At 35.1% G+C, this 13,783-nt stretch overlaps 4 protein-coding genes across 5 annotated transcripts; 2 read left to right on the top strand and 2 right to left on the bottom strand.

Moving 5' to 3' along the window:
- The first annotated feature begins 36 nt into the window (after positions 1 to 36).
- Positions 37 to 1,855, top strand: LOC139113417 (transmembrane protein 26-like). The gene is made up of 4 exons (XM_070674583.1): positions 37 to 293; positions 365 to 566; positions 766 to 1,203; positions 1,363 to 1,855. The coding sequence occupies exons 1-4, from the start codon at positions 46 to 48 to the stop codon at positions 1,639 to 1,641; spliced, it is 1,167 nt and encodes a 388-aa protein (XP_070530684.1). The 5' UTR covers positions 37 to 45; the 3' UTR covers positions 1,642 to 1,855.
- Positions 1,856 to 2,087: 232 nt separating this feature from the next.
- On the top strand, positions 2,088 to 5,492 carry LOC139113423 (transmembrane protein 26). Its single transcript, XM_070674592.1, has 5 exons — positions 2,088 to 2,649; positions 3,465 to 3,642; positions 3,733 to 4,137; positions 4,314 to 4,678; positions 4,837 to 5,492. The coding sequence occupies exons 1-5, from the start codon at positions 2,456 to 2,458 to the stop codon at positions 5,159 to 5,161; spliced, it is 1,467 nt and encodes a 488-aa protein (XP_070530693.1). The 5' UTR covers positions 2,088 to 2,455; the 3' UTR covers positions 5,162 to 5,492.
- Positions 5,493 to 7,471: 1,979 nt separating this feature from the next.
- Positions 7,472 to 11,415, bottom strand: LOC139113401 (titin homolog). The gene is made up of 4 exons (XM_070674550.1): positions 11,002 to 11,415; positions 9,934 to 10,503; positions 9,387 to 9,684; positions 7,472 to 9,290 (listed from the first exon to the last, which is right to left on the bottom strand). The coding sequence occupies exons 2-4, from the start codon at positions 10,497 to 10,499 to the stop codon at positions 7,575 to 7,577; spliced, it is 2,580 nt and encodes an 859-aa protein (XP_070530651.1). The 5' UTR covers positions 10,500 to 10,503; positions 11,002 to 11,415; the 3' UTR covers positions 7,472 to 7,574.
- Positions 11,416 to 11,566: 151 nt separating this feature from the next.
- Positions 11,567 to 13,600, bottom strand: LOC139113405 (uncharacterized). 2 transcript variants are annotated; one of them, XM_070674561.1, is made up of 5 exons: positions 13,464 to 13,600; positions 13,024 to 13,181; positions 12,837 to 12,945; positions 12,357 to 12,568; positions 11,567 to 11,910 (listed from the first exon to the last, which is right to left on the bottom strand). In XM_070674561.1, the coding sequence occupies exons 1-5, from the start codon at positions 13,568 to 13,570 to the stop codon at positions 11,804 to 11,806; spliced, it is 693 nt and encodes a 230-aa protein (XP_070530662.1). In that variant the 5' UTR covers positions 13,571 to 13,600; the 3' UTR covers positions 11,567 to 11,803. The 2 variants fall into 2 exon arrangements, with proteins under 2 accessions (XP_070530662.1, XP_070530663.1); XM_070674562.1 differs by having other exon boundaries at positions 12,357 to 12,565.
- Positions 13,601 to 13,783: the final 183 nt, after the last annotated feature.

Genomic DNA, 13,783 nt, shown 5'->3' with positions numbered 1-13,783 from the left:
TATCGAAAGTAAAGTGTGTAATATAAGAACTATTAATTACCAGATATGGCGAAGTGTCTGACTTGCATATATAAGCTCTGGTCATTTATTAAGGCAACAATAACTCGCCTGTTATTTGTATTGCACGCTTTCACTTTAATTTTATTTATATATTTTGCTGAAGAGTTGGAGTTCGAGGGTTCCGGAAATGAATGGCTACAATGGTTTAGGTGGTATTTAAGTTGCCCTATCTTGTTACTGTTTTTCGAGGGTATTGTCACGTGCTGTCTAAAAAAAAATCACGAATGGAAATGGTATTATCAATTATCGAAAGCGTTATTTACGGCTTTAAGAAATTGTTGAACGATAAATGTCATATTTTCAGGTTCTGTCCGTCTATATTTTTATATCTAAGTAGCGTGGTGCCTGCAATTTGGTTGATCGAGTGGCAAAAAATAAGTATTTATCAGTCAGAATGTCTCAAGTCGTATAAGGTAACTGAAAACAGTCTCGAACAACTGTCCGACAAATTCGAATTATTCAACGGGACAACTAATAATTCAGTGACGACTTCAGAAGATTCATTTGTACGTATTATTTTCAATATTTTAAATAAAATTTATTAAATTATATATACTTTTATTACAGTAAGAGATATATTCAAAATAAGAATCTGATAACTAATTCTTTTTTTATTTTTCTTTCTTTTGGTTTCTCTCCCTCTCTTCCTGTGTATATTTATAATAAAAAGCTAACAGTTAATTAATAATTATCTTATATTTCTAGATTTACGACTATGATTTTGATTATCTAGACAACCTTAGATTTTATTGCTCAATTATCGAAGCAGTAGTAAAAGTGGCAACTTTTCTCGAATTGTTGTTAATGCTGATTCTAATAATTGGTCGGTGGTTATTGCCGAAAGGTTATTTGACACGAGATCAATTAAGTCAGTTGTTGCTGAGTTACATTGGTATCACAGCTGATATCACCGAAATGTTTCATTCTTTACAAGCCTATAAAACGATGAAGTACCTCAAACTTGTAAACTGGACTTTGGGCATTTGGACATTGTCTCTTGTGCAGTTCGTTATTGTACTGCCAACTACAAATTCAAAGAAATCTCGACTATCGATCGACAGTGTTTCCCAAGAAAATGTTCAAACGGAAGTCAATTGCTGTAATATTGACGTATGCAGAATCATTCTGAGCATAATACTTCAAGTATGTCTATAATATAAAATATATCTTTAAAATGTTATATATTTATTATTATAATTTTTTTTTTAACTATTTAGCTGTTTACGTTATCCGTTTCGACTTTAGAAATTAAAAAAATGTACATTAATGTATACATATATGTATGTATTTTAATTTTTGCAGGACGGACCGTTCTTTATATTTCGAATGGTACTAATATGTTATTATCGAATTATTACCCATACGAATATATTTTTTACATGCAAGAATATATTAGTGCTGATAATACAATTCGATCGACTTTACGTGATATTCACTAAGAGCAAGATGAACAAACAGAATAAAAAAAGAAGAGACATAAATGTGCCGAATATCAACAATATTTCTCAATATGTCATATGCGAGAGTATAAAAATGCGAAATTTAGGAGAAAATAATAAAATACGACATATAAGTATATAGAAGTATATAACAACGTAGAAGCAAGCTATAGCAAGTCTAAACGCTTAATAAAAAATATCGTTGAGCTTTGCTTTGTTTCCCGCGTCGATATTATATTTTGCCTCTACAATTTCATTTCTTTCTTCTGTATCATATTTCTTCTCTTAAAATTTTTTACATGTACAGTATAGCACATGATAATATAAATGTTACTCTACTAAATTACATTAAAAATTCTAAAAAAAAAAAAAATAAATGTCTTGCTCTTAATTTCCCTGATAAATTTATTTTTAATAATCACCTGTAATGTACCTATAGTTACGTTACATTTAAAGTTTACGATTAATTATTTCTATATTGTAAATAATATTGAATACTAATATAAAAAAAAACTTTGGAAGAAAATTAAAATATGTTGTACGCATTTCTTTTCTTTTTTTTTCTCTTATAATTTTAAACTGCAGAAATAAAAAATTTACAAGGGAGCCTGACGAGATACAAGTGTGCCTTCTAATTCGGATAACCCACCGGGCGCATGTGCGCGTCGCGAAAAAAGGTAGATGGTTCGTACTATTCTCTAGAGAACTGCGCTTCGAACGTTTGTGCCTTCTCCGACTTCTACCTCGTGCAATAAAAATTTCATTTACAACAATAAGAGTTGAATCTCCGATATCTTTATAAGTTTGATAAAAAGATGTATAAAACAAACTTTACCGGTAGTGTTGCTAATGTGTTACGTATATTTGGTGTGAATAACGTGATGGATTATAGCTGCGATTTATTTATAGATTTAAAAGATTAAGCGTCGCAAGCAAAAAACTGTTATCGTCCGGCAATGGCAAAGTTTTTGGCAACGATTAAGGCAATAATAACGCGCCTAGTATTCGCATCGCACGGCTTTATCGCTATCTGGCAAGTGACTACGTTTAAAAAAAATCCGTACTTCTGGTACTTAAGCTGTCCCATCGTATTGCTGTTTTTCGAAGGCGTTTTCACGCTCACAATAAAAGAAAGTCAAGAATGGAAATGGTATGTCAGTTTTCAGTAAACGTTATTACATTCCCAAGAAATTTTTATATAAAATTAATTAATGTAAAAAAAAAAAAAAAATTAAGCGTCTATTACTTTTCAAGAAATACAACGAGCAAACTAAGCTATACTTTAAAAAAAAATTCAACTAGTAGCATTTTGTTTATAAATGTAATAATTTTTTAAATACTCGATGTTACATTATTCATTTAATTAACACGTAACAATTATTAATTGAATATAGAACGTAACTATAAAACATTACAAATTATTCCTCCGTATAGCAACGATGATGTATGAGATACAGTAATGTCATTACAAAGATTATTGTAAAGGGATCTCTCGGAAAGGGCGTGTGTGTTGTGAGACCGTCTCTCAATTTGACAGACGGAAATTGAAGCATTAGTAACGTGAGCCGGAGAGTTAGAATCCACTTTGTTCGGAACGTATGCGGTTGTATCAAAAATTATTGACTTCTGCAAAAAAAAGAAAAAAACCCCGTGACCCGATTCCGCTCACCTGACTCATCGATCAATCGAATTAGATGTAGGCGCGAAATACCGTCACACATTCGCCCTCAAAGATCTCGATATAAAAGAACTATGCAATCACGTAATGCGAACAGTATATAATAATTAAAAAAAAATTATTAATAAAATATACGGTATGAAATATGATTTGAGAATTAGAAATTAAAATTGTGAGAGAAGTGAAATATCGATAACTTTTTTTCCATTTTAAACGTGACGACGCAGATATTTAATTTTTATTCGTCAATATCGAGGTTAATTATACGATTTATGTTACGTTTTTAGGTTCTGCCCGTCTGTATTTTTATATCTGAGTAGCGTGGTGCCTGCAATCTGGTTATTAGAATTGGATAAAGTGGACAGAAGATTGAAACCTCGCGGATCGAACCTCAATATATCCGAGAATTTTGATTTATCTAACCTGGCAGCTAGTGATTTGAAGCATCTGGAGGAAGCTTTAGGTGTACGTGTTAAAATTATATCCTTGTTATAAGATTTCGTTAGCAATTTCTTTTCTTTTTAATATTTTATAAAAACGTTTTCTATCTTTTAGGTTGACATCCGATTACCGGATATACAAATTTCTACGGAAACGTGGGTAACCCTTATAGAGCAGTTCTTAATGCTGATTTTAATAATCGGCCGGTGGATGTTGCCGAAGGGTGACTTGACACGAGATCAGTTAAGCCAGCTGCTACTAGTCTACATTGGTACCGCGGCTGACATCATCGAGTTTTTCGATTCTTTCAAGGAAGATAGAATAGCAAGGGAGCCTGTGCTCGTGTACTTAACTTTAGGCATTTGGGCATGGTCCCTGATGCAATTTACGGTTGTGTTGACCGCTACCAAGTCGAGAAAATCGCGGTTGTCCTCCGGCATCGCCAGGAAGAAAGTGCGAACGGAAACTAGTTGCTGCAGCATCGACGTGTGGGGAATCGCTCTAAATATGATCCTTCAAGTACGTTCGCGAGTAATATATATTTAAAATATCGAGGAATTTTTTTTTTTAATATTTGCATATTTTTCTACGACAATTTAAAACTCAACAAAATCTTTCTGTCTCTATTTCTCATTAATTCTAGAAATAATAACTTGGAATAAATGTTAAATATTATGTATATTAATATTTTGCAGGATGGACCGTTTCTAGCATTTCGCTTGATATTAATTATTCATTATCAGATAGTTAGTTACATGAACATATTCTTTACATGCAAGAACACGTTAGTGATACTGCTGCAACTGTACCGGCTTTACGTAGTGCAAACCGAAAGCAAGAGCAAGCGGCACAAGAAATATAACAAAATAGACGTTTCAAATATCAGCATCATATCTCGAGGTGACATGTACAAAGACGTAAGAATGAGGAGTTCGCGAGACAATAGACATAAGAACCGACGTGACAAGGATATAGAAGCAAATTACACCGAGACCGAAGACTCGGGAGAAGATATCGATAAGTTCGATTCGTCCCCGAAACATATCGCTCGCTCCAAACGGTTGGCATATTTTTATTACTTCTAATCTATTGCTATTATAAAAAAAAAAAAATTACATAAATGAATGTTTCAGAACAAACATTTCTTTTCATACTTCAATATCAAAACTTATAACTTTCTAGAATTAATTTTCAAACTACTTATAATTCGTTCTCTAGAAAAAATCGCCAAGACACTGGATACTCGACGTCGAGCTCTCGTAACTCTAACAAACATGACAAATCCCACAAGCACGAGGGTAAGAAAAAGTCGTCGCGTAGGGAAGAGTCTAGACGAGGCGCGTCCGACGAAAGGCACAAAAGACGGGAGGACAGAAAGTCCTCGGAAAAAAGCGATAGGAAGCCGAGGGCTAAAAGCGACAATTACTCCGACAGAAGTTCCAATCGTAAGTTCGACAGCGAGAACGAATCTCTAAGCGAGGAGCTGACCGAAGATAAAACGCCCAGCGAGAACAGCGAGTCTGAATCCGATAGGAAGAGGTAAACGCGATCAAGGAATTAATGTAAAGTCCATTCGGACTCGGAACCAGCTTTTGCATTTAACGATTTTCTCATTATTTTACAGCGCCCGTAAACATTCGCACCGAAAGCGGAGGCAAGACAGGGACTGACGACGGAATTTCGACATCCTGGCATTGTCACTCATTTATTCCGCAATTCTAATCACTTATATCCTTTTAATACTCGCCGGCATCAACGGCGGCGTGACGTTAATCACAATTAAGAAAAAAAGAATTTTAACGTAGACGTTAATATGAATAATATTTGTAAAGTCAAACGAACTTACGTGCGTTTATAATACGTGCATGTATGCGCGCACATATATGTATGCGTAACTATTTAATAATTTTTAAATAGTAAAATGTGAAGTGATAATAGCTGCGCGATATAAAATACCGCGCGTGTAATTTACAATTTCGTTAAATTTACTTTTTTCTTTTTAATTGTAACACGTTTTATTTTTACTTTTAGTTGCATTTCGAATAATAATCGATTAGTAAACCTTTAGCTATATTATACGTATATTCTCATATATCAAATAAGTGTAATTATAATAATTAAAAAAAAAAAAAAATGTTTGCAGAACAACTGCGAATATAAAGTGTCTGCTAATAAAATTCAATCGCGAAATAAAAATTAACGAGTCTACAAACTGTAGTTTATTTTCAAACTACACTGCTACTTGTTATCGTAATTTAAAATGTATCGAAATATAATTTAACTTCGTAGGTTCGTTTACTTTGGTGAAAGAAATTTTGGACTCACCGTTCGATGCGCAACGAGCGGAGATATACAGCCACGTAATCGCGACGATTCTGTAACAAACAAATATAAGATTCGGATTAAAATAATGGCCAGCATATAAATTATCGTTTCAACAAAAATTTATTCTGATGCTTTATATTAATATTTTTTGATTGAGATAATATTACGAATTACAATTATCTGCTTTCTAAAAAGATCTTTGCGCAACAGGCTTTTATTAAAATTCTTTATCACCATCTCTTTTGATTATCTCGAATTATTGTCAACTTGATGAATTGAGTAATAAATAAAATAAGCAGGAAAGATTGTTATTTTTTATTCTAGTGGAAAGAGAAAAGACACTTACTCCAACGTTGCTCCGCTGATGCCCGACGTCTGTCCAAGACCTCCTCCTCCTCTCAGACGGGGTGCCGGATGCCATTTTCCTTTCCCGCGCACAAGACACTCAATCCCACTACGGAATTTACACGCAAATTAATTATCGATTAGACTTTCCGCGCGAGACTCTACGGCACTTTCGCGATCCCGGCACTCGCGTCAAAATTATTACTTCGCGGCCCTGCTACCGAACAATCGACGAACTCGGCTCGGTTCGTTTCTAGAATTACGTCGACACACGCGACGAGATGAGAATAGGTTAGCGAGACGAAACTTGGATATGCCTGTATCTGTTCATGTCACCTTCGATATTTGACGTACGCGGGATAACCGATAGATCGCTGTAATCACCGATTAGAAATCGTTAATTGATAGAAATGATCTCGTGCCGGCGCCGGCTCTGAATCACTTGAGATCAGTCGTAAAATTCGTAAGTGACGATGCACACGTTTGCAGACGGAGGCGCGCGCTCTGCACGTTGACGCGCGCGCCCTACCTATTCGACGGTGGGCCAGTTAACTAACAGTTTAACTAACAGTTAAAAAAAGCATTGATATAAATTAACGTAAGATTTCTGAAACGTCTTGAAATTGTTAAGAATACTTCGTGCTATCTATATGGCATTGTACACTCACTGTCAGGAATGGCATTCGTGATCTGCGACGGCGGCTAGCGTACGTGATCTTGGCGTGGTGTACGTTGAATCTTACACGAAGCGCGCGCGCAGATGTGTAGCGTAGCAGCGATCACCGATGACTGAGGGGGACTGGTAACGCGCGCCCCACTACTCTTCCTCCGTACTCGGCGGCCGAGAGAGGGGGAAGTCACGTACGCCAGCCGCCGTCGCTGCTCGTCGCAGAAAATGCCATATCTGCCTTTAAATGTATCTACATTTTGTTAATATATCTGGAACATTATTTTAAACGTCTTTAAATACACGCAAGAATTAATAAAAACAACAAGAAATTTTTAGAATATAGTTTAACAAAGAATACAACGGCTCAGAAATTTAATGCAACTAGAATCTTATTCTTTTAAATATTTCTTTCTGTCTATTCTTTCTACGTTATTTATTTCGATCAAATAAACCAAAGAAACATTAATTTGTTATATAAAAAACTAATCTTTCCATAAAATTATCTTTGAATAAAACCTCTTTAATAAATGAATATAACTTTAAACCGAACTGTATCGTATAAGATAAACGAAATATTGTTTTATCTTTAATTCAATAGTTTTTTTTTCTTTTTTTTTTACGTGACAGAATTATTGTAAGACTCCAGCCATTGAATGCTTTGCTTGCTGTCGAGAGTGTCGATATAATTTGATAGATCGTCTTGATGAACCCCATTGGCGGCACAATATAAGATCGCAGTATTTTCCAGAAGATCGTGCAATGAACTTATCTTTGAAGTTTCCGTTTCATCTTTAGGATATTCCGACTTATTTTCCTTCGGCTTTACGTTGACCATGATAATTTCGTGTTTGTTAAGATCCTTGCAAGAGTCTACCGAACTCTTTCTTGCATAATTCAGCGTACCTAAGTTTACTTGTTGAGGAGTTTTGTGATCGTCTAATGTCGAAGAGCTCTTCCAAGTATTTTGACTGCCACCAGCGGTGGTCTGACCGTCTTTAGTCTTTTCTAACATCAAATGAAGCCTCTTCCATTTTCCTTGTGGAAAATCAAAACTCTTACTTAAATTGGACACGAGTTGTTGATTGTCTTTGACCGTAGTATTTTTCTGCCATAAGTTGTTTGGCAAACTTTTGACGTTCGAATTCGCCAAGCTTGTCTTCGTATCTCTTGCGCTATAAATCTCATTCTGCACAGTGAACTTTCGCCTTGTACCTTTGTTGTATTCCGATAAGATTTTAGCAATATCTGAAGTCTCATTGGCGCACCACGCCAAGCTTTTGCTGGAACTTGTCGTGGGTATCCTACCGTCTGACTCTCTGTTAAGTTTCGCTTTTTGATCAAAATTTTTACTCTCGTACGCCTCTTTCACGACCTGAACAGTCTTTTTGTTATCCAACTGATTCTCGAGGATAACTTTCTTCGTCGTATAATCCGGTGTATTTATAGCATACCTCTTTAACGTGTTGACGTTGTTGTTTATTGACGGTTCATCGCTTTTCGACTCCTTCGTAAAAATTAGATTTTTGTAGATTGAAGACATTCCCACCAGCGTTTCATCTCTGGATGCAGCTTCCAACTTAGCCGAGTTAAATACATTCTTCGATGTTGCTGTACAAGCATCGCTTGAAGATTTCGCGGTTGAGCTTTTTAATAAGATCACGGAGCTATTTGGAGCACCTTGAATAATCTGTTTCAAATTCATCCTGATCGTTCCTCCATTCTGTGATGCCGTCTTTAAACTGTTAGACCCGGCAGTCGGTTTCTGCGCTTCTTGTAAATACGTTGCTGTAGACGATGGAAAAGTTGAGGCAATTTTTTTATTACTCGTGCTACTGGCGGTGCTTTTATTTTGAATGCTCTGAGACATAGCGATCGCATAAGCCTCCAGTAATTTTGTTTCTTCTGCAAGCTTAGCGGCACTTTCTGTAGAAATCGTCACATCATTTTTAACGTTCGTTGACTCTTTCGGTAATTTCGAAGAGCCTGCCTTAGCTGCAGAAATTGATAACTTTGTCATCGTTTCTTCCACAGTTTGCTTGTAAACTGGCGTCATAACTTGCGAGCAATAGCCGAACACGCAATGAAGACTTTCGTGCATGAATGTCTTAAAAGACTTGTTATCCGTGAAGGTATCAACGTTTTTGATGTTTGAACAACGTTTACTTTTTATCTTTGCTTTTCCTTTTGGTCTCCTTTCAGCCGAAGAGACCCGACTGTCGCAGTGGGGATCGACGGAGACTACTTCGACATCAGGCTCATTAATGATCTCGCAGTAAGATAATCCATCGAGGCTGGTAAAGTATCTTCCTAAATACTCCACTGCTAAACCAGCCTATATTTATGTAAAAATATCAACTTTTTTTATTCAATTTTAATAAACACATAATTTAAAAAATATATAAACAATATTATAGAAAGATAATTTTACTTGAGGATGGTAGACAGGTCTCTCATGCATTCCATGCACAGGCCACTCTTTCCACTCCATTTCATCCTTTTTAGTAGGTGCTTGATAAGTTGCACCTACGGTATACATCTTTCGTGTAACAGATCTAGTGTTCATGTACGGCATCGTCAACGGTTTCATGCATTTCCTGAGCTCATAATGCGAATAAAACTCTTTTTTGCTATTAGCCAACAATCGTTGCTTCGGCCGAGAAAAACTCTTATCAATATTTTTTTTGGACACTCGCACGGGATTTCGTCTTACTTCCATTGTTTTAAAACTAAAAATAAAAACAAAAACGATAAGAAATATTGAAAGCATCAAATTATCTATTTTAAAAAGATTAATATTAATTTTCTGATTGTAGCACAAAGATTAAATATGTATAAAATGTCAAATTATTAAATTATCTAAAATTAACTTTTCAACAAAGAATATTATACGCAATTATTTAATTAATTCAGATACACTTAGAAAATGTAGCAAACTTATAAGTATTTTTTTTACACATTAAAAAAATATTGCTTACGCTTTGTTTCTAAAAGTTCGTGAAATTTCTTTCACTTTAACATTCATACCGCCGGAAGTCGAGCTGCTGCTATTACTATTAGTTTCAGTCAGCTCTTTGTAATCGCTGTCTTCCAAATCCGACTTCGTTTTCTGTCGTATCACGATCGTGTCTGGCGGTAACTTTTGCAGAATCTCCATATTTTCATAATCCATTGCGTTGCCTTGCGAATTTAAATCATCGCATTCTGCTATCTCTTCGAAATGACGCCGCAGAATCATTTTGGAATCACTGTCGCTTAACTCTATCACACGGCGATTTACGCTGTTTGTTCTGACGTGGTCGTTCACCTTGCTTTGCTCCTTGTTTTGCAAAAGCAACTTCTCATTTCCATCATACGCTTTGTTCTGATTCATTAACGCCGAACTGTCAACCAAATCGAGGCAGGGAACATATCTCTTAGTGACGTGTTCGTTTTGATCTTCGCCGATTGACGTGTCAATTTTGATCGGCATTTTTTTTATTTCTTTAATTTCAAAAGAACACTGCTCGGATAATGCGTAGAAGTTCTTCGGCAGTATATCCATTTTACTATAAATTATTTCAGTTTACATTCAGTTTGTAGTTTTATTTTCAATATGTAACAAATATCTAGTAACAGTGTGAGAGAGAAGTCGAAAGAGTAAAAACTCATACAAAATTAATCGTAGATTTAATTTTGCTTTAAAAGCACTAGACAAATTATTAAAATTTTATTTCATATTCAAAAATAAAAAATTTGTATAAAATTATAATATAAATATTATATTAAGTTTTTCACGTGTACGTATAAATATTTTCTCTAATATATCATTGTACCAAAGTTCTATATAAAATATACTTCATACTTCTTTTATATGTAATTAAACTAAATATATATATATGTACTTTTTTAAATGTTTAAAATTTTAAACAACTTGGCAATTGTCGCTTTTTGGCAACTTGCTTAATTTATATTAACTACCTTTTACTACGCTGTATTTTTGTTAGGGAAAAATGTAAAATTGGAGTGTAAAATAATCCTAAAAATGCAACTAAAAAAAAACGTACCTTGTGATTTTATTTACTCTTCTTCGTGGATTCAATCACTTAAAACGAAATCTGCGTTATATTTCTCGACGTCTCTTGCCGAAACCGTTTTTCTTTTTTTGTAACAGAGATATGAAGTTCGTACTTCGGAGACAAGTTGGTGAGCTCTTGGGTAAACTTCTGAATCTTTCATCGCACGTTGGATTAAATTATAAATCGCATTAAACGAGGCGATTGTCGTCACTCGGGAATGGTAAGGAGTAGCAGTTTCGAAGCTGTGGACAAGGAAGAACGAGGAATGAGAAATATTTTAACAAAACAAAGCACTGATCGGCTGTCACGACAGTGTCGCTTCTCGGATGTTTCATCGCGTCGCCCGTTTGCACGCACGTACTGATCGCGCGAGAGCAAATGCATACGGACGATAAGCGCTGACAGTCGAAGGCGCCTGCAAACGTGGTACGTTTGCATTAGCAATGACGATTTACCGATTGAAATAAAAGCGCTGCGTAGACACCATGCGTCATTATTTTCAAATGGTGTGTAGTTTCCAAATCCTCGTTGAGGATACATACTGCCAAGAGTCTCGAGTAGCATCGATTTTATTTCAAAGCAAATACTAAATTATACTAACTAGTTCTTTTACACGTACACGTAGACATTGCGATTACAATATTCGCTCGTATTGCACAAGAACTAAAACCGAGGTCGCGGGAAAAGTTTTTAGCATTTTTCTTTCCTATCTCTTTTTTTTCTTTTTCCCAGCATAAAGGTATTTACAATAAAAAGAAGAGTCCTCAAAATGTACTGTTGCAAGTACTCCTCAATTCATATTGTCGGTTGTTAACGCAAGGGTGGTAAGCACAGATCGACGATTCGGGTTTACGCCCAAGTTCTCCCAATTTATCCAGGACAAGCGTGCCGTCAGATCTGCAATAATTATTACAATAATTAATGCCACGAGAAGTTGTAACATTATGTAATTTACTGTACTAAATTTGAAAACGATATGAGCTCTTTCCGAGCTCAAAAGCGATACATTTGATTTCGAAATAAATTATACACCGCAGAAAATAATATTCAACCGCTTAAAAATTTAATATTAAATTAAAATCTTCTATAACTATTTATAACATTATTATTATTTTAATATTACACTTTTACTATGCAAAACACAATTAAAAAAATTTATATTTCTTTAATTATGTTCAACAGAACTTGAATAATTTCTTTTATAATCTCCACGTCATTATATAATCAGTATAGTTTATCTGAAATCTCTACTAAGTGCCTTCGGTTTTTACATCTACAAGTTTTAATACGTTATGTTTTTTTTTTTTTTTTTAATATCGAGGCAATTTAAAAAATAGACTTACCGCTCGTGTTCCATTCCGCGCGTTCACCGTTTATCTCCCCTCTAAGGCACCTCTCAACGTACGTCAAAGGGTCGAGTCTTGCTGCCAAAACTTCGCGCAAGAGCGCAATGTATGCTATGGCCAGGCGCAAGGTGTCAATCTTCGACAATCTCTTTTCGTAAGGAAAGGTCGGCACGTGGACCCGGAGCTCGTCGAAAGCCGAGTTGATGCTGCTAAAAATTGCAATCACACTGACAATCCGCTAGCGCGCATTTTACGAGAGAATAATAAATTATTAACCCAAGACATTAATTAATATTATAACGATTAAAATAGAAAACCAATTTTTTTGCCAAGCCACTGTAAATGCTTGATGTTATTTTAATAATTAGCTAGAAATTCCTTGAAATTATTTTAAACTTAATTTTTTTAATACGGGTAATTATCTTTTTTCTTTTGCTGCTAACTTTTTTTTTTTTTTTTTGAAAATTCCTTTCTTACCTCAGCATACGTTTTCTTTCACGAATATTGGCTGCGTGTCTTTGAATTCTATAAGGACTACCATTCGGGTAATAACCCTCTTCTACGCCGTTTATATCTGTGTCGTGATCTGAATAAAAAGTTTGTAGTGTTAATTATCAAAACTATTCAAACAACTGCATTATTATAATTATTTAGCATTTATTACCTGGCGTTGAAACTGGCATATGATAGTGCAAAGGAGAATGTGTATGTGGCGATGTGTGCGTGACATGTTGCGTGGATCTGCCCGCATAAACACACGAAGGTAATTCTGCCAAATCTTCTTCAGTGATATCGCTACTATGCCCCACGTAATATTGAGTACTGTAAAATTATAATAATGCAAAAATTGCCTGCGCTGTATGATTTTTATATTTACTGATATGCATTTAATTTACTGTGTATAACAATGTATCGATACGTGCCATGTATAGTATAAGTTTTAATTTGGTAGTTGTAAACCGTAGTTCCGAAGCAGAGCTCACAAATATTAAAATATCGCAAAAGGAGTATTACTCTTTGTTATAATTAATTATATAAAAAGTATTAACTTAAATTTTGTCAACTGATTAATGGCAACAAAACGAAACGAAATTAAATAGATACCTGGTACATGCCACGGTAGAATCCGCGGGTCTTGACGCGGTGCCGACCCGATGGCGGATCCTCTGGCTTCTATCTTCAAAGTCGTACGAGGGATGATGATTCGCCATGGCGCACGTTTTCACAATCTCATTCGTCGTCAGTATCTTCCGCAAATTGTACTTCACGAATTAACTAAATACAGTCAACAATCAACTAAATCTGACTCGATTTCCGTCTTATATCTTTTTTTTTTTCCCCCTAAAAAAAAAGGCAATTTTTTTTTATAACACGTTAATTCGCGACGTTAATTTTTCGATCTCTCTGTTGATCTGGCTGTAATT

The sequence above is a fragment of the Cardiocondyla obscurior genome, linkage group LG02, assembly GCF_019399895.1.
Source record: "Cardiocondyla obscurior isolate alpha-2009 linkage group LG02, Cobs3.1, whole genome shotgun sequence".
NCBI lineage: Eukaryota > Metazoa > Arthropoda > Insecta > Hymenoptera > Formicidae > Cardiocondyla > Cardiocondyla obscurior.
The sequence above is the reverse complement of the archived record's forward strand: the minus strand, read 5'-3'. Positions and strand labels throughout refer to the sequence as shown.

Excerpts from the sequence above, each read along its gene's own strand:
- LOC139113405 (XM_070674561.1), bottom strand. The coding sequence starts at position 13,570 with ATGGCGAATCATCATCCCTCGTACGACTTTGAAGATAGAAGCCAGAGG. Across the intron at positions 12,569-12,836 it reads GAAAGAAAACGTATGCTGAG|CAGCATCAACTCGGCTTTCG; the intron begins GTAAGAAAGGAA and ends TGCAATTTTTAG. Across the intron at positions 11,911-12,356 it reads CGCGGAATGGAACACGAGCG|ATCTGACGGCACGCTTGTCC; the intron begins GTAAGTCTATTT and ends TAATTATTGCAG.
- LOC139113401 (XM_070674550.1), bottom strand. The coding sequence starts at position 10,499 with ATGGATATACTGCCGAAGAACTTCTACGCATTATCCGAGCAGTGTTCT. Across the intron at positions 9,685-9,933 it reads CGAACTTTTAGAAACAAAGC|TTTTAAAACAATGGAAGTAA; the intron begins GTAAGCAATATT and ends TTTTATTTTTAG. Across the intron at positions 9,291-9,386 it reads GACCTGTCTACCATCCTCAA|GCTGGTTTAGCAGTGGAGTA; the intron begins GTAAAATTATCT and ends ACATAAATATAG.
- LOC139113423 (XM_070674592.1), top strand. The coding sequence starts at position 2,456 with ATGGCAAAGTTTTTGGCAACGATTAAGGCAATAATAACGCGCCTAGTA. Across the intron at positions 2,650-3,464 it reads GAAAGTCAAGAATGGAAATG|GTTCTGCCCGTCTGTATTTT; the intron begins GTATGTCAGTTT and ends TTACGTTTTTAG. Across the intron at positions 4,138-4,313 it reads CTCTAAATATGATCCTTCAA|GATGGACCGTTTCTAGCATT; the intron begins GTACGTTCGCGA and ends AATATTTTGCAG.
- LOC139113417 (XM_070674583.1), top strand. The coding sequence starts at position 46 with ATGGCGAAGTGTCTGACTTGCATATATAAGCTCTGGTCATTTATTAAG. Across the intron at positions 294-364 it reads AAAAATCACGAATGGAAATG|GTTCTGTCCGTCTATATTTT; the intron begins GTATTATCAATT and ends TCATATTTTCAG. Across the intron at positions 567-765 it reads CGACTTCAGAAGATTCATTT|ATTTACGACTATGATTTTGA; the intron begins GTACGTATTATT and ends TTATATTTCTAG.